This window comes from Biomphalaria glabrata, chromosome 5 (genome assembly GCF_947242115.1).
Source record: "Biomphalaria glabrata chromosome 5, xgBioGlab47.1, whole genome shotgun sequence".
NCBI classification, from domain to species: Eukaryota; Metazoa; Mollusca; class Gastropoda; family Planorbidae; genus Biomphalaria; species Biomphalaria glabrata.
Window position 1 is genome coordinate 37,169,109 of NC_074715.1, and position 25,558 is coordinate 37,194,666.

Genomic DNA, 25,558 nt, shown 5'->3' on the forward strand with positions numbered 1-25,558 from the left:
ACTATAACTCACAATGTAAGCTAGAATTTTATTGAATATTATTAATCGAATTTTTTTTTTTCTGCGGAGATCCTCAAAACCTTAATCTAAATATGTGGGGTATCTAATCTTTTCAAAGAACAAATCGGTTTTATTTGCAATGTATTAAGGGACTATAAATTCATATTAGAATATTTTTCTCATTATTCAAAAGGCACTTTATAATTGAATGAATAATGAGCTGTAGGGCACGAGAATGCGTTATTGCAGTGAAGAATGCCAGAGCGTCGAGGCTTCGCCCCAAACCTCACTGATGAATAATAAGCTGTAGATGTCAGGAGAATGCGTTTCTACGGTGAGAAATGCAAGAAAACGCTTTTGGCGTCGGGGCTTCGCCCCGAACACCACTAATAAGTAATGAGTTGTAGATGTCAGGAGAAGGCGTTTCAGCCGTGAAAAATGCAAGAAAACGCTTTTAGCGTCGGGGCTTCGCCCCGAACCCCTCTGATAAATAATGAGCTGTAGATGTCAGAAGAATGCGTTTCTGCAGTGAAAAATGCAAGAAAACGCTTTTGGCGTCGGGGCTTCGCCCCGAACCCCACTGATAAATAATGAGCTGTAGATGTCAGAAGAATGCGTTTCTGCAGAGAAAAATGCAAGAAAACGCTTTTGGGCGTCGGGGCTTCGCCCCGAACCCCATTGAAGAAGCTTACAGCGCGCTCCCAGACCCCCAAGCTTGCAAAGAAAGACTGTTTTTTTTTTTCTGTTTTTTTGCCGAAGATTGAGAAACAGTCTTATTTTATTCTCATATATCGAATATATATATATGCTGTACGAAAAGACCTGAAGAAAAATCAGGAGCTGATGACCTTTAGTCACCTTGCGGTACAAAGTGCTACATCCTGTTAGAACCTGCGACGATAGTGATCCCAAACTGTATTGGATAAGAATAGCTTAGAGGGGGGGGGCTGCTTTGTGGTCTGATCATAAAGAATTCCCAAGCTTTCATCTCATACATCTAAAGCCCTAACTTTAAAAATTGGAGAAGGCACTCCAGCTTCGCCTTTGGCGTCGACAAAACACAGGAAGTGGCAGTCACCAGTAATAAATTCACTTTTGCCTAGGCCCTAGGGCCTCCAATTTCTTAAGGCCGGCCCTGCTTCCAGTCTTGTCCTCACACAGAGTCTATCTCAAGGCATTTAGTAAGCTTATTTGCTTGTTAATTTAATAGCGTCTGACTGGGTGTAGTTAATATAGGCATGCAAAGTTAGATTATCTTTACCCCACCTAAACACATACACATAATTGTAAGGGCTCCTATAAATATTGAAGTGAATGCGCTTGTTTTTACAAACGTTATATGAAATCATTCTGTCTGGTAAAAAGTTTGTAGGCCTACACGTTATTTCTCCAACACGAAATCTCGGACCAAGTTGAAATTAAATCTAGATCTAATAATACTAACAAAACATGTAGCCCTGATAAAAAAAGCGGTTTGCATAAAAAAAAAATAAAGTTTAATAATATAAAATAATATTCCTAGCACAATATATTTATCAAAAGAATAAAGAGAGTTGAAATTAAAAACAAACATAAATATCAAAGTTTTTAAGTAGACTATTCATCCATAAAAAAGTATTGCGAACAACAAACAAGCAAAGTAAAACAAACCCTTCAAAAATTAAACAAAGCTTATCTAATGGATAAAACTATATCTTTCATTATTCGATATCTAAAGAACATAAGTAATTGCCAATTATCAATTCACTAATGGGTTAATGTTTTTTTTTTAAACAGATTCATGTTTTGTAAAAAAAATAATAATTATTGTTTAAAAATTTCAACTTAATCCGAGAATGGTTGAGGAAGAAATATCATGTACAATTATCTAAGGAGACGAAACCCTACATATTTAGTCATATCTGTGAATACTGTAGGATTAACATTTCATGCCGGTTTCATACAGCTATATATATATATATATATATATATATATATAGTGTTTTTTTGTAAAAAAAAAATTGGTGCCTGTACTCAGTTATTGATTGCCTAACTTTTATTGCTTTTCTTTTATTTTAACGTTTATTTTTAACTTATTAGTAGTTAAAAGTTAGGCAATCCATCACTGAGTACCGGCACCTAATCATTGAGTAGGGGCACCTATTTTTTTTTTTACAAAAAACCCGCACTATATATATATATATATATATATATATATATATATCACACACACATGAATGTCTGTATGTGTGTAATGTGCATAATCTATTTTTATAGATATACGTCAGTTTGAATTTATATGCGAACGACCGGAAATATGTTAGTTAAGGAGGTCAACCTGTGATATGTGCTAGGAAGTCATTGAAGATTATTAAAGTTTCTGTGTTTTGATCGAGTTGTTAATTGTTTTGTGTTATTACAGCTAAACCCAGGGACACCTAGACGTAGAGATAAACCAAGGTAGTTTCTAGATAGCTATAAGTATATAGCAGAAAGCTGTAGCAATATATTCACGCGAAGCTGTTGACTCAGCCTCTCTCAATAAGTGGAATACTGTAAAACCATCAAAATTTAAATCTAATTTGATAATTCACAAACGATGTTAGTGATTATAACCCCCTCCCTTTGCCCCTATCTATATGGCTAAACTTACAGTAATAATACATAGTACACATTTTTAAGGCCAACAACACACACCATGCTAGCTAAAAGTAAATAAACAATCATGGTTACACATGAAATAAGAAAACGAAGTATCTTTTGTAACTTCTGCATCCTTAATACAAACTTAATTTCAAGAAAAAAAAATCAATCTAATAAGATACACCAGTGAATAAGTAGCCATAAAAATTATACATAAATAATACCCATAAAAAGGTATATTCTTAAAGTAAACATTTCCAAAATTATAAAGAAATGGTAAAAAAACAAAAACAAACAACAAAACAACAACAACAAATAACCATATCCTCTTCATCAGTCCGTCCAACCGGGGGGGGGGGGGGGGCGGAATTTAGTGACTGATTTTTCCTCTTGATTTTGTTTATTTTAGGAGAGATTTTAATACTAAACCATCACTTGCCCAGCACAGCAAAGGGGGTTTTGAGTTTAAAAACCCCCTACCAGAGGGTTTTACAGTTAAAGCCCCCTCTTCTATGAAAAAAAAATGCCAATAAATAATTAATAATAGTAAATAATAATTCCTAAATTCCAAGAGCATATCTAAGAGGGTCTTTGATTTTAAACCTCCCTCCGAAATTTACGATAAAACTCCCTCTTCAATATAAGACTATCCATACATCACTCACCAGATTCTTTGAGCGTAGCCAAGCGGGGTTGTAAGCTTAAAAATACCTTTTCAATATAAAAAAAGCAAATTACACACTCAAAATTCTATAGGCGTAGCCCTCCTCCAGAGAGCTTTTTTTTAAAGTTTAAATCCCTCCAGATGGTTTTGAGTTTAAAATCACCCTACAGAGAGTTTTGAGGTGGAAAACCTCTCTCTACAATATTTTAGGAATCTGTTATAGAGATCGTGTCTCAATGAAGGAAATCCTATGCCGAACTAGGAGTCGACCCCTTGGTAAGGTTGTGACAGAGCGTCAAATGAGATTTGCGGGACATGTTCTCCTACAAAATGAATTACGCATAATAAGAATTGTGTTTGCATAAAGAATATTACAAGGAAAGTGCAAACAGGGAAATCCTAGTATAACTTGCTGCCACACATTCATGAAAGACATCAGAGCAGGTGGGAAGAGGTTTCAGACATTGCAAGGCAAGGTAGAATTTGTACTTTAATGAAAAATCTGGCCAGTGACAGATTTTTTTGGAAGCAGCTTGCCGCCCAATGCGCCGAACGGCGCGGGAGGATCTAAGTAAGTAAGAATAAACCTTTTTAATAGCAGGATAATGCACTGTAGATACCTCAGAATATGCATTTTGTTGGCTTTCAATACCGGAAATAGTGTTGTTTGGCGGCGGTGCTACGCCCCAAACCCGCAGGGGGAGCTCACAGCGCTCCCCCAGACCCCCTGGCAAGGGGGGGGGGGAGTCTACAATTTTCCTACTAACTTCAGGAAGAACCTATTCTAGGGTACAATAAGCGTCTTTGGAAAGAATGAAGGGTCAGAATGTAATAAAAATAATTATGTGCACACACACATATATATATATATATATATATATATATATAGGTCTATATATATATATATATATATATATATATATATATTTGGCGGGGGGGGGGGAGAAAAAAATCCCCCCCCCCACGAAAAGAAATCCTGGCTACGCCCACGCCATACAAATGAAATGTTTTTTATGTATGTATGTATATAATTGTGTTTTAAAATTATCACCCTAGCCTCTTGTGCCAAAGAGGCTGCTCAAAAACCTTGACTACCCACTTAGCATACCTGCTCTCTATCTTATATAAGGTGCAACAGACCTTAAATAACTAAACTGAAAATCATATTAAAACAATTCTACAGACATAAGGCTCTTCCTATAAATGCCAAATTTCAATAGATTACCATGGAAAGTCTTAGGACCCCTAGTTAATTTCTCCAGGTAATCATAATGGTCAGATTTACTGATGATCTCAAAAGGACCTCTACTTGCATTTATCGTAAAAGGAAAACTAGAATTCTCGGTAGTTTAACTTAAGAACATACTATTTCTTAGCCCCTCAAATAAGCCTACTCAAGTTTTGTCATGGCGATGTTGCAAGTCTCTTCTAATTTATTTTTTAGATCTATCCCATTCTGAAATAAAGTACGAATCTCAGTATTTTTGTGTTCTTTGGTCCATAGTTCACGGGGAATATGGCTGTGATTCCTGACACTTCAACTGTACAAAAGCATAAATGGTGAAAACCATAGGCTTTCTTGTGGTGCCTCTCTATAGGCAAGTACAACTGCTGAAAGATATCTTTCCCAGACTCGGGGACTTTCCCTAAACACACGCATTGTCTTAAGAGTTTCGTTAAATCTCTCAACGAGAGCACTGCACTGAGACCACTGAAAAACTGAGCATTTTTATCAAAGAGCGCCGCCCATCCTCCTAACCTCCTGGGTCATGTGTTGGAACGGCTAAAAATTATTAGAAAGCTCATTTTCTGTGCCACATTGAGTCTTTTAAAGCGAATCCAGCCGTTGGTGAGAGCCTTAGAACTATGCCTTTTCGTAGGGGAAATGTTGAAAGGGTGGGGATCCAACATAGCACTCAGGAGTTTGTCCAATATAGATTAAACATGTATTTTATGTGAAAAAAAAACTTTTATAACTTTATACAAGAGAGTTTTTGGTGATGGTTAAAAAATGTTTACTATTGAAGTAAGCAATATTTAAATGTCTTTGTTTACAAATCTTGGGCATCATGACATTGATACTCTTTCTTGTTGAACCATGCTCCCATATCTTTGACTTCTTTAGAATACTTCTCCAAATTCCAGAGTCTTTGACAAAGTTCACACATTGGAATAGATTCATAACGATGTTCTATATACATAGGCGAGGTATGAATCAAAGGATAGTCTTCGTATATAGAAAAATACTTATCCTTTTCTTTTAGCATTTGTACATACTCTTGGTCGTGAGAATTAAGGTAGAGAATTCTGTCAGCAAGCTCTTTAGGAGACTTAAAGTTGGCAGTGTTAAGAAATATTTCTGAGGGTAAAAGTCTGGAGTACGTATTGTAACCACGGGCAATGATGATCATATCACTGTCTAGGTATTTAAAAAGTTTCTCTGTGATGTAATCTTTGCAGAATCTGTTTTCAAAGGCAAGGTAGAATTTGTACTTTAATGAAAAATCTTGAAGGCAATCTTTATCTTTGTTTCTGGAACATTTAAATGGACCACAATTTCCATAAATATCCACAGGTACGTATTTTTGTAACTCTTTTACGTAGTCTTGTCTTCTGGAATAGGCATTGCAGCTAGAGACCATCCATGCTACTACTCCTTTCTTCCTGGACAATATTTCTTGATAGTTTTTTTTTGGCTCAACTCTACGTCTTCTAACAATCCCATGGTATGTAACAATGTCAGCGTCCATGCGGTAAGACATTGTCCAGTTGAATATATCGTTCCAGCCTTTGGATGGGTCAAAGAAATACCCATATAACCAATAATGAGATGGCGCTTCTATTTGATAGTGCACAAAAACTTGCTCTGAACGTTTCGGAGGTGGCCGTTCATTGTTTACAAACTGAGCTGAGAAAAAAAAAAAAGAAAGCTGGGTGTATTAATTGTTTGATATCTGCATTGGCTAATGAATGTTTTCAAGGTACATAAATACATGTGCAAATAAAATATAATATAGTTTCACCAATAATCTACCTTTGATTTTACAACAACAAAATTTAACTAAATATAAAAAACAACAATTGTAATACCAAACGTTTCTTACAATTGACCAATAAAGCACTGCTATTTTTTGTATACTTTCTTTCTGAAGTGACCACACATGGAAAGTCTGGACACGCTCTCAGTAGATTCAGTCCAGTGATAGGACCTTGGCCATACTTATGCTGCCACCAGAGAATTATTTTCTTGTCTGTAATATCACGTGACATACTTGCAACATCTCCTTCGAAAAATTCCGTTTTATTAAAAGGAACAAAAGCTTCGAACTCTGACGTGTAAAACGGATTATCAGCTTTCTCTAGAAATGGATATGGACGATACTGGACACCATTCTCTATCCAAATTTCTTCATTCTTCTCAGTTGTGTAAGGTTTAAATCCTAAGCCAGATCTTAAAATATGTTCAGATATAGAATCATTAAATAAAGATTCTTCATGTAAGAACTTTGTTATTGGTGTCAAATATCTTCGAATCAAACGAACGAAACTATTGTTGAAATGAGTAGAGATATAACTTTGTATCGTGTCTTGTTTTTTCTTGGTTTCAATTCCATGGATAGAAATGGTATGGTTAAGTAAATTGTCTTTTAAATGTAAAGTCAAATTGTTAGTTTGACTAGTTTCAGGAGTCTGATTGTTAGTCCAATTTGCAGGACTATTTAACATCCAAAACAAGGACAGAACGAGGAAACCAATGAAAACAATGAGGAACAGCTTCTTGTGACATCCAGTATTCATCTAAACAGAAAAATTTGAAGATATTTGTAAAATCTTAACAAGCAAAAGAAAAAAGATTATTTTTTAAAAAACTAAAGTTTATCTTAGGAAAACAACCGCTACTTACTGCTATCTATCTGTAAATGGCAGGGTTTAGCTCCCTTTCTGCCATATAAAACTAAATTCATTAATTAGTAATAATTAATTAACTAACACCATTTGGTCAATGTTTATTTTTGATTGATTCGTGTATTGTCATATTGTTATGAATAATTATGCAGAATTCGAACTTGATCCGAGAATAGGAAGTGAGAGAAAAAACGTGTCGAAACGTGATAAAGGAATTAAATTCATTTATACATCTACGTCTCATTAAGTAGCAGTTAGTCCCCTTATTTCGATATCAAGCAAAATAATTAATCATCAACAATTATTTAACTCATTGACTAAATTATTTCATTGATTCATGTCTTGTCAGGTAAAATGAATAGTTGTGCAAAGTTTCAACTTGATCTTAGAATAGGAAATGGGGTTAAAATATGTTCAAACTTTTTACCAGACAGAGTGAGTTGATATAAGCTTTGTCAATAAAAATAAAATTATTCGTAAATCAATTCAATTTAGTCATGATGCTGCGTATATAATAAATTTCAAATATAGGATATATTTCATAATTACATATCTTGTACATCGGAGATTATTGCTTTAACTGCATTTGTAAATTTTGAACTGTTGTTTGCCTAACTAAATAAAACATAAAACAAGATTATAAAGAGAGTTTGTGTTACTACACAAACTCATGGGCGCCCTAGTTGGATCCCTGTGGATCCGCCTATAAGCAAGCAATATTTTGATTGTCAAAAGTAATAATGTTTCATATATATATATATATATATATATATATATATATATATACATATTTGTTTTACATATTTCGGATGTTCCTTCAAAGTTAAAGATAATTAACTTTTTTGTCCAAACCTCCCGCTGGACGACGGGAGATGGCAGCGACAAATGCTATTTACATTAAAAAAACGGAACAACATATTATTGATCATGTCGATTATGCTATTTCAAACAATCATTTGACATAATTTATTTTTTATTAAACAATATCAGGAACAACTTTATAGTTAATAAGTCAGTATAGAGATTTTCATTTAGCATTTATATGCTATTTACACTAAAAAAAACGGAACAACATATTATTGATCATGTGTTTTTGCAACGTTTAAGCATGGAAATTAAATGTAATATAAATTAGAAGAGCAAAGAAACATTCGTTTGCTCAAAGTTCCACAACAACATCCGGAACAATATAGTATAGGATACTTAAAACTATTGAGATGTTTCGGAAGGAACATTAAAGGTTAAATCAGATTTTCAATACCTTTTAAAGTTTTTTTTTTTATCTAAACGTGACGAAGAGAAAGACTGACAGACAAAAGCAAAAAAATTAGCGTCTTTTTTCTGATGAGGCACTAAACAAAAAAATAAATAAAATCTGATTTTTATAAAAATTTTGAGGAAACTGATTAGTACCATCTATTGCCGCTGCTCGTCACGCTACTGCACGGAAGTCGCTAAATAAAAAGTCCATTTTAAATAAATGTTCGTGATATTTAAATACAAAACTGCATTCTTAGCCTTTATAAATAAACATAAATGTTTTCTTTTAATTTTACCAGCTAGTGGACCAGAAAAAACACGTTGAACTAATATTTATATTTGTTGTGAACATTTCTTATACATTTAATAAATATAATTGACATAGTGATACTGAAAATTAAAAATAATGGGTTTCTTTTTTTAACATACTGTAACATTATCTTCCTTACATTTATGTATTGTTTTATACTTGGTGTATTTTTATGAAAAAATCGCTTGCATAATTAATTTTATAAATTAAACGGTTTGCTTTTAGAAAACCATAAGTAGCCGTTGCACCTAAACTTTTCAAGCTGCATCGCATGGTGAAATAATATTTTTCATTTCTCTTCTAGTTTTCGAGATCTGAGTGTGATAGACGGACATTTTGCATAAACCTAATAGCGGCTTTCTCCTTACGGGGGCCGCTAAAAAACAAAGAAAGAAAAATGTCTTAAAAAATGGGCAACCGTAAATATCATTCCATAAAGAGAATCAATAAAAATAAAGTTGTGAGATGCAGATTTTAATTGTGCATTTTTTTAATTAACGCAAGGAAACAAAGAATTGCATTGTTCTTTTACATGGAACTCCACACAGATATTTGCGCCAATAATAACTACGGTGTTAAGTCTTTTCGTCTGTGAACTTGAACTAAAATGCTTAAATAATTTGATTCCCAGAAATTTCATCTAGATCCGGGAGAGGGAGAAATGTTGCGTTGAAAAAAAAAAAAAGTAACAGCAGCTATGACAAAATCTATAAACAGCATTTTTCAAACTGTGGGGGTGTTACGAACTAACAAGGGGGGGGGGGGATTTGAAGGCATGAAGGGACACGAAAATTCTGATCAATTTGATTTGATGTCCCCCTGCATTCAAATATTGGCCATTCAGTGCATTAGAATTAACAACACCAGCGCTTTATTTGAGGGTGAATATTGGGCTCTTGATGCCAAGAGAATGCATTATTGCAGTATGAAACACAGCGAAATGCTTGAAGCCGGGGAGGATCCATTGACACCCCCTATCGGCTTAAAAGGACTTTTAAAGGGAAGGCGTCATGGGTAAAAGTTTGAGAAACAGTTTATCTTTTAAAATGGGCTCTGTAATCTGCTGCTTAAGATAAATGTCTTTACTAATTATTTTTCAAAGATGTTTTTTTTTAAATTTTATTGGACTATTTATTTTAACGTCCTTATAGTCAAATAATCCAGGGATAATAAAACAATCTATAAGAAGTCCATTTCTGTCAGTAAAAAAATAGTATAATATGTTGTTTAATTTTTATTTTTTTTAACAATTATCTCTCAACGTACATTTTCTATCCTTAAGTATTTGATGTTGGTCTATACTTCTTGTTTTGAAAATAATGTCAAGGAGAGACAACTCACACAAGATCCAAACACATGCGCTTTTCTCAGCAATGCTCCAAACTAAATTAGTTGGTCTGTAGTTACTTCCTCTTTAGAAAGATGCTGTTATTGTATTAAATTTGCCAAAATGTTTATTCAATTTTTTTTTTTAAATTTGATAATTTCTTCTGCTTAAGTGTTGTTGTTTTTTATTATGCTAACCTAAGTCTTTATTAAACACCTAAATATTTCATAATTACTTTAGTAAATTTCTGATTTGAAAATGCCATAGTATAATTACGTTACTGTGCCTCAGGCATTTCCATTTTTAATAGGATCTCTAGATGTTTATTTAAATATAAATATTTTACGGCGTTGTTTATTTTGTTATTGTTGTTTTTGTTAGATTGGAGATTTGATAGGAGTTGGGAACTTTGCTATTGGTTCATAAATGGATTTGAGAGTATTTAAAATGCTGCATGGGCTAGAAATGTCTGCATCAAAGGAATCAAACAGAGAATTCTTTAGAAAATTCTTCTATTTGCTCATTTTTATTTAATTCCTTTGAAAAATTCCAGTAACCTGTTTTAGGTTGACCTAAATTATTAAAGCCATCTTGTTATAGAGTATCTTATCTTATATAATACAGACGTTAGTTCAAAAAAGAAGATGATTACGTCCTACGCGTCATGCATTTAGTCATGCATATTAACCAATGACTTAAATTCTGCCAAGTCACTGGTTTTCCTGGCTAGCTCAGGCAACCCATTCCATGCTCTAATAGCACTAGGGAAGAAGGAGTATTTGTACAAATTTGTCCTAGCATATGGGACGAGGAATGTGCCTTTATTTTTGTGTCTTTCAGAGTATTTTATTAAATTTTGTTTTTGTATTTGAAAATTATGGTTCAGTGTTTTATGTATAATTGCTACTTTACTTTCGAGTCTTCTGTCCTGAAGGCTTTCTAAATTTAGTGATTTTACTAATGGTGTTACTCTAGTCAAATGTGAATATTCGTTTGCTATGAATCTCACTGCTCTATTTTGTGTTTGTTCCAGTTTCTTAATGTTTTCTTGAGTTGAGGGGTCCCAAACGGAGGATGCATATTCTATTATTGGCCTAACCAAGGTTAAATAACATTTTAGTTTTATGTCCTTATTTGATTTATAGGAATTTCTTTTAATAAACCCTAATGCTTTGTTGGATTTTTTTGATAGTTTCATCAATATGTGGATTCCATGACAGTTTTTCATTTATTATAACACCTAGGTATTTTGCGTTTTTAGTCTGTGTTACTGGTTTGCCATGAATAAGATAAGTAGACTTAATTTGTTTTAGTTTTTTGTTACTCTTAACAACTGACATTTTTCTGGGTGGAAAGACATGCTCCAATTTGATTCCATTTCTGTAATTCATCTAATTCTCTTTGTAAAATATCTGTGTCTTGTGTTGTTTTTATTGTTCTATATATTATGCAATCGTCTGCAAATAATCTAATTATTGTTCCTGAACTAATGCAATTTGGTAAATCATTTATGTAAATTAAAAATAGTAGTGGACCCAAGACTGTTCCTTGAGGTACACCTGAGTTTACTGTTATCGGTGTTGATTTAGAGCCATTTATTATTACAGTTTGTTCTCTCCATATTGGAAAATGTTTAATCCACTGATGCAGTGGACCATTAATGCCAAAATATTGTTATAAACTTGGTGGTGGCACAGAGAGGGGTAGTGGTGTGTGTGTAGTCAGCCGACGCAAATCGCCCTAGGCCAGCGCTAGAGGAGCGGTCAACCGTGACGAGTTACGACGTTCAGCCGAGACAAGTGTCAACACGGCGGTTCGGGAAGGATCGACGGCGGTCCGGGAAGGTTCGACGTCGTGAACAGAGCTCAGGAGCGTCACGAGAGTTGTAGTCATCTGACCACCTAGAAACGTCGAGCGGCGTTCTGTCCGGTTCGAGAAGGCCAGTAGGGACCCTATATAGGAGCGGAGGCGACGCAGTCAAGACGGTTGAGAAAAGGGGCTCAATACAGCAAGGTTCACGACAGAAGGTTCAGAAAGGAGGTTTACGACAGAAGGTCCACTACAGTCCGGTCGACTACAGCACAGTTCAGCGGTGTGGTTCTGTACGGAGCATTACGACGGTTCAGTGCGGAGTACTGTCAAGTACAGTTGAGACGGCTGGCGTCTTGATCTTGGTCTGCGATCGAGTCCGACACAACGAGCCTAGTGTGTGAAGTCAGTCCTGAACTGTTGAACCCAGTGCAAGCCCGGAACGAGACGGAGAGGCCAGTGCAAGAGTCGATACGGCGGAACGGCTATTAACAAGAGAGATATTTGTACAGTGTACGTGTTGCCAATTGTATAGTATTGGCTGTTACTTATTCAACTATTAAAGTGTTACGTTACTTTGGAGCCCTGAGTTGTCAAGTTCTTTAAGTTGGTGGTGTATGGTGCAGTTTGCAGAGAGCCTGGATAGTGAGATTCGTAACACTATTTTAATTTTTTAAGCAAACTATGGTGGTGAACTTTGTCAAAAGCCTTAGAAAAATCTAGTAAGATAGCATCTATTTGTTCACTATTATCTAAACCTTTTGAAAAATCATCAATTAGTCCTATTAGTTGTGTTTCACATGATCTATATTTCCTAAAGCCATGTTGGTATGGGGTGAGGACATTATGTTTGTCTAAGTGGTTTATGATGTTACTACATATTATGTGTTCTAGGATTTTACATGTGATGCTGGTAAGTGATACTGGTCTGTAGTTTCCTGGGTCAGATTTTTCTCCTTTTTTAAATAGGGGGGTGACATTAGCTTCTTTCCAGTCCTTTGGTACTCTGCCCTGGTTAAGCGATGCCTGAAAGAGTATTTTGAACACTGGGGCTAGCTCATTGCTTAGTTCTTTGAGTAATCTAGCTGGAATACCATCAGGTCCAGACGCTTTATTTGGTTTGGTGTTGGCTAATAGTTTTTGAATTCCATTTTCTTGTACTACTAAATCTTCTATGTTGTCTACTTGGTTCAAATTAAGTAATATATCTTTGTCTCCTGGGGCTGAGAATGCTGATGCAAAGTATTTGTTTAGGATGTTTGCTTTAGTTTCATTATCATTATGTTATGTTCATCTTTTAATGGCGCTATGCCTGTTGTTTCCATTTTCTTAGGCTTAAGGTATGACCATAGGTTTTTGTTGTTATCTTTTGATATTACATTGTTTATGTATTCACTCTGCAGCTGTCTGCTTACTTTTTGGGTTAGGTGTTTAATTTTTATATACTTTTGTAAAATCTTTCTACCTTGGTTTCTTTAAATTTTCTATATAGGTTTTCCTTCTGTTTACAAAGCTTCTTTAGTCTATTATTAAATCAGCATTTATTTATTTTGTTTGATGTGTATTTAGTTGGTATATGATTTTCTATAATGCTTTTAAGATGGTTTTTAATGAAATTCCATTTCATCGACTGGTTGGTTAATGTCTTTTTCTAATAAGAATGTTTGTTGAAAGTTTAATGCAGCTTGGTGTAGTTGTGTTAGGTTACATTTATTCCAGAGTAAGATTTTTCTTTTGGGTTTTGTATTGGCTACTGCTTTTATCTGACTGTGTATTTTTATGATCTCATGGTCTGATAGACCAGGGATAATATCATAATCAACTACTAGTCCAGGTCTGTTGGTTAAGAAGAGATCTAATGTGTTGTTTAATCTAGTTGGCTTTTTAATGATTTGATCTAAACTTAGGTTGTGTAAAGTTTCTATGAAAAGCTCATTTATGTCCTTAAGGTTTTGGTGTTTATCTATGGTTGGTGTTTTCCAATTTATATCAGGTAGGTTGAAATCACCCATAATCCAAAAAACTGCATTTTTATTTGTCTCTTTAAGTGTAGTAATCTGATTACATAGTTCCTGCATGTATTCTAAACTAGAGTATGGATATTGTGTTTAGCCAAGTGGATTATGATGTTGCTCGTGTCATTATAATAACTTTAGATCGAAATGAAAACAATTGAAACTCATTTCTAGTGTGGATGCCTGGTCGTGTGCTACGCGCTCTTAACAGTCGTTCGATGGCAAAGATAATCCCAAGTTCAAAGCCCACCCACCGTCATCCTTCGCCATCTTGCAGGAGGTCTGGACTAAGATGTGATTATCTTTAACTCTTAAGGAAGATCCAATACATGTACAACGTTCTAGAAACAGGCAGTTCTTTTGGCTGAAATGTAAATCTAGATCTCACACGGCTAAATGAATTTATTGTTTCTTTTCAAAACAGTACAGGCCTACTACTATGTTGATATGAATCAGCAAAATATTATGCATTCTTAAGTTTAAAAAAAAAACAACTGTACACTTTCATCAAACTTATAAGTATCTTATTAATTAAAAAAAAAATGAGATTGAGTATCTAAAACGTTAAACTGATTCAGGAGAATGTAAAGTTTTGTAAATTGAGTAATTGTCCCGTTAAAGCTTATTGAGTGACACATAACATTTTGATCTAGATAAATCAATTAATAAATTAATCTTAAACTATCACATTATTGGACACACCTTCAAGAAGAATCATTCAATTATGTTTAACATCACAATGTATCACTATTTAATACACTAATTTTGAAACACACAGAAACTAGTCCAGGCATGCGCATTTACATAAACTCCAGTAAGGGTTAGAATAAGAAGAAAAAAAAAGATCTAGCCCAATGGGTTCCATTTTGTAATGCTTCATGGCTCCCATACATATGGACTGACAAGCTCCTCTCTCTCGAACCTTTGAGCCTTCGGGCTATTGTACAAAATGAGCCAAGCGTAACTAGAACGACTGTGTTATACCTTATTTTTATTAAACAATTAAAAGCGGCTTTTTATTCAATTTATACTTCGCTGTTTACTCCAACTGAATTTGTCTCTTAACGTGTAGATATGTTTGTATTTCAACTTTATTAACAAGAAAAGAAAAATACTTTCAAACAAGGTTACAAAAGACAGTTTGTGTGGAAACACAAACTCAAAATCGGCCCCCGAAAAGGTCCATCCAGGCAGGCTTCAATATTTTCAGAAAGAACATGCAAATGAAATTATATCAAAGACAAATGAGAGATAAGAATGGAGAAAGAAGGTTAACAGATCTTGTGTAGTGCCCCAACGGTCCAGCAGATCAAAGGATAGGTGAAAGTGAATGTAAAGTTAGATGTGAACCTGACCTAACTAGTTCCCCTTTTAGACCTTGTGGTCTATAGGACAGATGATGTAAAGTTCATCTGTTTTTGTGGCCTACGATTAGCGAGGGTGTCATGTAGCCAGCACAACGACCAACCGCCTATACTTTTCCCCAACTAATGTCAGGTACCCATTAGAGCTGAGTGGACTCAGAGGCGCCCAAAGATTCCAAAGTTGAAAATCCCATTCTTCACCAGGATTTGAACCTGGATCCCCAGTTCGGAAGCCAAGCGCTTTACCGCTCAACCACCGCGCCTCCCTTGGCCTAACTGATGTCTTATAATTGATCAAATTGTTTTGAAAAGGCTCAACCTCTTATTCGAATCCTCAAAAAAAAAAAAAAAAAAAAAATCCGCAATAAAAAAAAATGTTCATAAAAATGAAGTTTATAAGACTACTATTCATTTTAAATTAGGTCTAACTTATAATGCATACTAATTAGCCTTTTCTCTTTAAAAAACTGCTTGCATAACTGATTTTAAAAATTAGATTTTTCGCCTTCAGAAAAAAAAAAAAGTAGCCGTTGCATCAGAACTTTGAATGGTCTAATATATTGTGATGTCGGATTTTCAATATCTTTTCTAGTTTACGAGATCTAAACGGGACAGACGGACAGACGGACAGACATTTCGCACAAAACTAATAGCGTCTTTTCCCCTTTTAGGGGCCGCTAAAAAGCTAATATTAAGCGTACTTGTTTCAATAAGTTTGGATCAGTCATGTCATTAAATAGGTAATAGATGTAGACTAACAATAAACAAGATTACAGAGGCGGCCCCGTGGGAGACGGATCCTTTCGGATACGCATATTTGTAAGAAATATTCATGGAGGATGGCATCGAGCAGGGTATGAAACCGAGACCGTAGAGATAATCAGTCCTGCGCGCTAATCGCAAGACCAGGCATTGCTCTTAACCTAATGTCAAACTGGTTACAAACTAATAGCCTATTATTGATAATATACCTACACCATAGGTGTAGCCCGGATTTTTTTTCGGGGGGGGGGGTTGGGGGGATTTTTTCTCCCAACGGCGAAAAAAAATATTTATATGTATTTATGTGTGTGTGTCTGTGTGTGTACATAATCTTCATTACATTCTGACCCTTCATTCTTTCGGAAGACGTTTATTGTGCCGTAGAATTTCATCCTGGAGTTAGTGGAAAAATTGTAGATTCCCCGCTGTCGCCAGCAAGGGGGTCTGGGGGAGATACAGGAGCTCCCTCAGCACGGGACGAATCCCCGCCGCTAAGCACTACTTCTGGTATTGAAAGCCAACAACATGCATATTCTGAGGTATCTACAGAGCATTTTCTTGCTATTAAAAAGTTGTATTTCAAAAACCTAATTTGCTATTCTTACTGATTTAGACCTTCCCGCGCCGTTCGGTGCATTTGCGTCAAGCTGTTTCCACAAAAATCTGTCACTGGTAATGTCTAAAGCCTCTTCCCACCTGCTCTTAGGACCTCCATGAATGTGTGGCGCCAAGTTGTACTAGGATGTCAGTGCAACTCTTCTTATGTTTAATTCATTTTGTCAGAGAAAATGTCCCGCAAACCTCATGCGACGCTCTGTCACAATCTTACTAAGGGGTCGACTCCCAGTTCTGCATAGGATTTCCATGATTTAGACCCGATCTCTATAACTGACTCCTAAAATATGTCTTAGCCATCTTTGTTTAGCCACATTTAGTGTTTTTCAATTTCGGCAGATGACTATTCACTGCACTTTATTAATGGAGCCCCTCCACTGGTAGAAATGTGTAACCTCTCTTGAATACGCTCTTGGAATTAAGTGAATGTAGTTTGCTTTAGATTTATATCGAAAAGGGAAGTTTTAGCGTCAAAATCATCTGTTGGGGTTTTAAACTAAAAATTCTCTGGGGTTGTTTTTTTTTATATTCAAAACCCCATTTAGCTACGGTAATATAATTTAGTAACTGTAGTTTGCTTTAGAATAATATTGAAGATAGAGGTTTTCATTAAAAATGCGTAACAACCAATTTTCGAAAATGAGAGAAGTATTTGTTTTATTTATTAGAAGAGGGATTTCAAACATTTATTAGCGTTATTACATTTTTTATAGAAAATTCGGATCATTTTTGGCGACGATTAGTAAGAAAATGAAGATAATGTAGGTCGATTTCTTTTTCGAAACAAAATCCTTAACATTCTTTACCGATTAAACAACTTTTATTATGTTTCGGCAAGAAAAATAACTGTAAAATAAGTCTAAAAAGTGATTATCAATTATCGTTTCTAGTAAATTACTTCCTTATTTTAAAATCCTGAACAACCTATTGTCGATATTTTTGAAAAAAATTAAGTCATTTGGCATAAATTTGTTTTAAGTTAAAAATTCGGAACAATTGATATTGATAAATAAACTATAGTGACGTAGTGTCAAAGAATATAAGTTTAATATTAGTCAATAATGCGATTTCAAACAATCATTTGACATAATATTTTTTTTATAAAACATTATCCGGAACAACTTTATAGTTAATGAAATATAAATCAGTAAAGACATTTTTATTTAGCATTTACATTAAAACACCGGAACAATGTATTAAAGATCATGTGTTTATTGCAACGTTTAAGCATGGAAATAAAATCTAATATAAGTTAGAAGAGCAAACAAATATTCGTTGGCATTGATTAGTTTTTTCACAAAACATCCGGAACAATCTATTATAGATACTTAAAACTATTGCAATATTCCTGAATGAAAAATTAAAGGTTAAATCAGATTTACAATAGCCTTTAGTGTTATTTGTTAATCTAATCGTGACGGACAGACCGACCAACAGACAAAACGCACAAAAATAAGCTTCTTTTATTCGGATGGGGGAATTAACAAAAAATAAATAAAATCTGATTTTTTAAAAAAGTTTAAGGAATTGGTTTAGCATCACGATATGTTGCGACGTTACGCTACTGCACGAAAGTCGCTGCATAAAAGGTTCATTTTAAAAAATGTGTGTGATATTTACATAAAAAAGTGCATTATTAGCCTTTATAAACAAACAGAAATGTTTTCTTTTAATTTTAGCAGCTAGTTGACCAGAAAAAACACCTTTAACTATTATTTATATTTGTTGTAAACATTTCTGGTACATTTTATAAATATATTTGACTTAGTGATACTTAAAATACACAAAAGTTGCCAATCTTTGTTAGCATATTGTAACATTGCCTCACTTACATTAACGTAATTGTTTTAGAAATGGTGTATTTTTATGAAAAAATTGCTTGCATAATTAATTTTATAAATTAAACGGTTTGCTTTTAGAAAACCAAAAGTATCCGTTGCACCTAAACATTTCAAGCCGCATTTAATGGTGAAATAATATTTTTCATATCTCTTCTAGTTTTCGAGATCTGAGTGTGACAGACGGACAGACGGACATTCTGCACAAACCTAATAGCGGCTTTTTTTGCCCTTACGGGGGCCGCTAAAAAAAAGCATTTGAAAAAAATGAACGATCTGAAATCGAACTTGTGGGCTAAAGACTTCTCATAGTTCTCAAGCCAACGCGGTAACCACTCTACTAGCGAAGAGTCCATGAACATGGAAGATTGTAGAGTTATCTAATGTTTCTATTTCATGTTTGTGTTCACTAAGCCTGAGTCGGCAGCCTAATATGAATATGATTGTTTCTTTCTCCATTCCTCTCAGTATTTGCCTTAGATAGACTCACTTTCACCGACAGGACTGGGCCTCTTTTTTTTTTCCTAGTACTTTTCCCGATTTTTCATGAAAAATACATCTATGAACTCTTTATGTTGTGTCTGTTCTATTTATATGCATGTATCTGTTGTTTTTTCTTTATATGAGAAAAGAGTCCTTGTAATCACAGCAAAATTCCATAAGGATCAATAAAGCAGTCTTAGTATTTGTCTTACTGCATTTTTTCCACGCTGAATTAAAGATGTAGTTCCATAAGTTGTTATGAAAGCAGTAAATAATTTAGCATTTTCTTATCTTGACTTCTCTTATAAATTACAGACGTTACTTCAAAAGAGAAAATAATTACGTCATAGGCGTATCCCCTTGTCAATCTAGTCGTGCATGTTAATCGGTGACTTTAAATCTGCGAAGTCGTTGGTTTTCCCGGCCGATTCAGCCATTCCATTTTATTTTCTAATAGCAGTAGGGAAAAAGGAGCACTTGTAAAAGTTTGTCCTAGTATATGGAATTTGAAATGTGACTGTACCTTTGTGAATTTCTAAGTATTTTATTGTTTTGTTTTGTATTTGTACATTATGGTTCAACGTTTTATGTATTATTGCTAGTTTTCTTTTTAATAAAGATAGTAAATGGTATCCTTCAATAATCCTTTATGAGGAATTTAAAATGTTATAAATTTTGGCTTAAAAAAGGGGGATTCCCCCCCCCCCCCCCCCGTTTAATTATAAGTGGAAAATAGAATGTTGGGTACACGTCAAAATAAACCATAAATAGCATGGAAACAATATAAAAATATATAAACAGCAAGAATAGGGGCCGATATTAAACATTTCCCGTTTAATGAAATGATCCTAATACCCTCCTCCAACTCATCAAGACTTGTGGTAGCCGATCTATTTTGGTCACGCAAAAGACTTCAACTCAACGATTGTTCGACGCTCTGAAAAATGTCGGCAGTTTCAAATGAAGAGGAATAAAACATGCGTCGGAGCAGATATATTGACATGTCTTCCTACATAGGAATTATTTGAATCAATAGTTTTGCTTGTACTATATCTAGATATATTGACATGTCTTTGTACATGCAAACTATTTGAATCAGTATTTTCGCATGTCCTATATCTAGATATATTGACATGTCTTCCTACATAGGAATTATTTGAATCAGTAGTTTTGCTTGTACTATATCTAGATATATTGACATGTCTTCCTACATAGGAATTATTTGAATCAATAGTTTTGCTTGTACTATATCTAGATATATTGACATGTCTTCCTACATAGGAATTATTTGAATCAATAGTTTTGCTTGTACTATATCTAGATATATTGACATGTCTTCTACATAGGAATTATTTGAATCAATAGTTTTGCTTGTACTATATCTAGATATATTGAAATGTCTTTGTACATACAAACTATTTGAATCAGTATTTTCGCATGTCCTATATCTAGATATATTGAAATGTCTTCTAGATATAAATTATTTCAATCAATATTTTAGCATGTCCTAAATCTAGAAATATTGCAATGTCTTCTACATACAAAGTATTTGAATCAATACTATTGCATGCCCTATGACGTGGCAAAAAGCTATTGGTCTAAACTACCCATAGGCTCTGAATAAAGCTTGACAAAACCAAAGTTTGTCTACAGGTCAACATGTCCCCGTCAACATTGGTCACACAGAGTTCTTGGCAGCGTTATCACCAGCTGTTGAATGTCGCACAGTCAAAGCAGGAGTCATCTTCTAAAAACAAATCAATCTGTTTCTGTTTTCTGTTTTACATGTTTCGGATGTTCCTTCAGAGTTGAAGATAGTTTACTTCCTAGTCCAAACCTCCCGCAGGACGACGGGGGATGGGAGCGGGCAGGGTTTGAACCCTCGACCGTCGATAAATCCGAACGACAGTCCAGCGCGCAAACCGCACGACCAGGCAGCCATCCAGCCTGGAGACCCAGATCCACTTACGCTTGAAAGACGTGGGAATCATCTGTGAAGGTTTAAAAGAGGCTCAACTTGGCATAGCTGCGATGACTGAAAAGGATATTAGAAACAACATGCTAAGATCATGTCACCAATAGAGAAACCCCTTCCACCAATGACAGTTTTCTCTAAGAGAAGTGCTGACTGAACGTTGTATGAGACTCGCGAGACTTATCCTTAGACAAGAAGAAAAATGTTGACCAAAGTCAGACATAACATGGAAGACAAAAAAAGGAGCGCCTAAACAGGGTAATCCGCGTCAAATTTGGCGTCGCACCATCTTAAAAATCGTTGGGCACCAGCAGGGAAGAGGCTGTGGAAGTCACCTATGGAGAGCCTCTGTGGAGAGAGACTGGCGCCAAACGGAGGGACGACCTAAGTATAAGTTGTGTACGGCATGCACTACATACATTGCAGTTTACATTTCAAGCTTCTTATACCTATACTTTTCTGGTCTGTTGGACCGTTGGGGCACCAAGCAAGATTCGTCAACCGTCTTTCTCCATTCATCCCTGTCTTTTGCCTTGTTTAGAACCTCTTTCAATGGCAGGCCCGTCCATTCTTTTATGTTGTCATCCCATCGCTTTCTCTGTCTGCCTCTTCTTCTTTTTCCTGGTACTTTTCCTGAAGGAAGGTCTTTCCCTTGTATCTCGGATACTATACCAAGACGTCTCCTTCCAGATAAAACCTTCTTCCACAACATCTTTCATGAACTAGCTAATGAAATTCTGGATTTTCTTTTTCATGAACGATGATCCTTTCCCTGTCTAGAAATGGTTATATTTCAGTAGATGCTTCTCCACCAGAAGTCAACGACATTCAACAACAATACTATTAAATCTTCCTCATTAATTTTTCTATTTGCACCTCAGCAGTTACGCCAGATCTTTTTATTACATGTTCCTAGTGCTAGATTGAGCAACTCTTGCTACTCTATTCCTACGTTTGTGCTCAATTCTTGATGCCCGAAAGGTTCCCGATAACGAAATCACTATTACTATATTGTATCACACGCACTCGCCGTCACAGTACAAATAGTGAACGTTAATGTTTATGAGAGTGAAAGGTCAATTGATTGGACTTGTAGTTAAACAGGTCTTGATTTCGCCAACGTATTCATGATCGTCCAACAGTATCTGGTTAGCTCCAAGAATAAGGATTTCTCTCTAATAGTCACAGCTGTTTTGTTTCCGTCATAAGTCTGAAAATAATTGAAACTTCCTTTGTATGATCTACATGACTTTTGAAATAGAATAATGTTTCTGTCTATCTGTTGGGTGTCTTCCCGACTTATTGACAACGTCTGAGGCTGTAACAGCTGTGTGTCTACGTCTTAAGCCAGTCCTAGATGTACCTGAAGGCAACATAAACTATAGCTAAGGGCTCCACTTGTATGGGGGCCTACCCAAAATGGTTCCAGGGATATTTCAATCATTTCGTAGAAAGAGAAAAGGACACATTTTTGATGACAAGGGGCTCCATATATCTCAAAAGGCTTAAGGCCTTATCAAGTGTAAATCCATTATTGTCTCTAGTTAAGCTTGGAATGTGCCATTTCATAAATCCTTAGCACTTTTACTGTCACGTCCGTCAGTGTTAATGATATTACAATATTAACCATAATATTGCTATGTCATATTATATTACTACAATATACTTTAATAAGTAATTTGGTACCTAGATAATTAAAGTATTTAATATTTTGCTATTACAATGTATTATTTCTTATAGTTTTTGTGTTGTGTGATTACTTGAGAATGTTCATACGCACAAGTTCTAATTATATCGAGTTCAGCCTGACAACACGCCATGCCCACATGTTCACACATACAGCACATAGACCTATGTAGAAACAGTGAGTGATGATTGAAAACAATAAATGTTAGCTTACGATGTAGATTCCCTTTAGTTTGCGCGCGCGCGCGCGCACACACACACACACACACACACACACACACACACACACACACACACACACACACACACACACACACACACACACACACACACACACACACACACACACACAAACTAATGCAAAACTACAGTCACCGAATTCCCTCCTCCCCCTGTACTCCGACTACCCCCTGACTACGCCCATGCAATAGAGTAATTTTAGAGTGTTGAGTGTTTTCTCTGTTTATAATGACTTAAGACTGTTTCGCCATTTAAAAAAAAAAGTCAAGAACCATGCCATCCGTAACTTCAGGAATTAAATCATTTTCAGCACAATTACGAATTGCAATAGTTAATGTGCGCTTTACCAAGATAGTTTGTAGAATAACTGATTTCTCAAAAAAAAGTTTGGTGGGAATTTTATTTCAAATCATACTGAACACACGTTTTTTCTCTGTTACTTTTTAGCGCGTTATTTAATTTTAGTTTTAATTTTGTGTGTTACTTTTTTTATTATAAAAAAAAACAGTAAATGGTCAGCGAAAAAGGAAACAGTACTCATGCAATACACGCTTGAAAATCGTCGCGGTAAGACACGTGAATCACCGTAGATAAAACAAAAACGAATACATTTTCTATTAAAATTCAAAAAAACACACGGTAGATCATATAAAGTCTTGTGCAGTGTTCATTTTTAAAAATGCGTTGTCTAAAACTAAATATAGACCTATAAGCTTTAAAACTAGTCTATGATCCTAAACATAATGGAAGATAGGGCCTACTATTTATCATTTGTTTACCATTACATACATTCATTTCTTAAAATACCGCAAAACTTCAGTGATAAGACGTAAATGACTCACCTGACTCTAAGAGATATTTAAAACATTTAAAAAAATATATGAAGTTTAATTATATCAATGATTTCAAACAAATCATGTAATTAATATTTTTGATAGATCTAAAATAACAATAATAAATAATTCGATTTGAAATATTTTACAATCGTTTTTGTTTAGCGCAATGTCATGCTTTTAGCACTCTCGATTCTCTATGGTCCAGTCACGTGTGTGGGTCAGTTGGGGGAGGGGGGAGGAGGGGCATCTGAAAGATGGTTTCCATGCTGTCTTTTCAAAATTATTTTTTTTTTAATTTGCTTGACCTAAATTTCAACTCGAAGACTCAAGCATCCTTCATGGAAGATCAATACACCTGCTGACCACTTAGCTAGGCAAGTGCTTATGAAAATAGAAGGTTTTATAGTTATCTATTGTTAGTTTCACAGTTGTAGGCAACGACCCGATTCTCTACTTAAGGCTTATCTTCCCCTACGCTAGTACTGTCACTATATAAAACAAAATGATTAACTACAACAAATTGATAAAACTAATTGGTTTGGATTAGTGTGCAGTTAAGGACAGTAAATAATTGTGCAAAGTTTGAGCTTGATGCACAAGCAGTGAGAGAAAGGATGTGCGATTGTTCACGCTGACTTTTTAATGAATATTTTTTTTGATGTAAGGTAAGATCGCTGGTGTTGGTCGCTTGTGGCTCTTTATGTACATGCCAAAAATGTTAAAATCTGCCTCTCTACTTGCATTGCAGTTCCACAGGCGGACCGGTCTGAGACCGCCTCAAAGTTTGTGTGATATTGCGTATTCTCTTTATAATCTTGTTTTGTTTATATATCTTTAAAATACTAATTCCACATGTTTATTTTGTGCTCTTTTTTATCATAAAGAAACATGCAGCTATTTGAATAAAAAAATGTTTTTATCATAAAGAAACATGCATCTATTTCAATAAAAAATGTTTTTATCATAAAGAAACGTACATCTATTTCAATAACAAATGTTTCTATCATAAAGAAACGCGAAGCTATTTCAATAAAAAATATTTATATCATAATGCTTTTAATTTCATTTCTCTGTTACTAGACAACTCTTGAACTTCCTAAGGCCTTAGATACGTTCCTGAACGATCGACACATTTTTTAGTTAGCAGCAGGAAAGACATTTTTTGTCCAGCACTTGCGATATGTTCTGGTAAATATGTTCAATTGCACTACACTGTTTTTAAAAAGCTTTTATCAACTCACTCTGTCTGTCTGTTTGTCTGTCTGTCTGTCAAAAAGTTGTGTACTCGTTTTTTCTCCCACAACCACATCTCGGATAAAGCCGAAATTTTGCCCAATTAGTTTGTGAAATGTTTTGAAAAATATTTATCGATGTTTTGGATGCTCCTTCAGATAATTTACTTCCAAGTCCAAACCTCCCGCTGGACGATGGGGGATGGGAGCGGGCAGGGCTTGAACCCGGGACCATCGATAAGTCCGAACGACAGTCCAGCGCGCAAACCGCACGACCAAGCAGCCATCCTTTGACCTGACAACACAAGAATAAAAATCTAATTTTTATTTTGTAGTGACTCCTATAATATAACAGTGCCACGTGACCGAGTCTCGCTCGGTTGAAGAATTTGTTTCCCGAGCTTATTTCACAAACGTTCGTGTGTGTGTCTATTTCTATGGATTAGAGGGCTATTCTCTTTTTAGAAATGTAAAGCCAAAATTAATTTTAGGATAATGAAACCTTTTTAAATCTATATAACGGTCAAGTTTTCGCGATGCGGCCAATGAGTTGAGTTTATTTTTCTAATTTATATACATATACTTTGACATTTTAAAGAAAATAATTAAAGCCA

At 34.9% G+C, this 25,558-nt stretch overlaps 1 protein-coding gene across 2 annotated transcripts; it reads right to left on the minus strand.

The window, feature by feature from the left end:
• Positions 1–1,991: 1,991 nt before the first annotated feature.
• LOC106059777 (4-galactosyl-N-acetylglucosaminide 3-alpha-L-fucosyltransferase FUT6-like) lies at positions 1,992–14,816 on the minus strand. Of its 2 annotated transcripts, none has more exons than XM_013217459.2 (3): positions 14,616–14,816; positions 6,391–7,084; positions 1,992–6,194 (listed from the first exon to the last, which is right to left on the minus strand). In XM_013217459.2, the coding sequence occupies exons 2-3, from the start codon at positions 7,082–7,084 to the stop codon at positions 5,338–5,340; spliced, it is 1,551 nt and encodes a 516-aa protein (XP_013072913.2). In that variant the 5' UTR covers positions 14,616–14,816; the 3' UTR covers positions 1,992–5,337. The 2 variants fall into 2 exon arrangements, with proteins under 2 accessions (XP_013072913.2, XP_055886628.1); XM_056030653.1 differs by lacking the exon at positions 14,616–14,816 and adding an exon at positions 7,278–7,558.
• Between the last annotated feature and the right edge of the window lie 10,742 nt (positions 14,817–25,558).

Coding starts and splice junctions, on each gene's coding strand:
- LOC106059777 (XM_013217459.2), bottom strand. CDS start 7,084: ATGAATACTGGATGTCACAAGAAGCTGTTCCTCATTGTTTTCATTGGT. Junction 6,195..6,390: donor CAGTGCTTTATTGGTCAATT/GTAAGAAACGTT, acceptor TTTTTTTCTCAG/CTCAGTTTGTAAACAATGAA.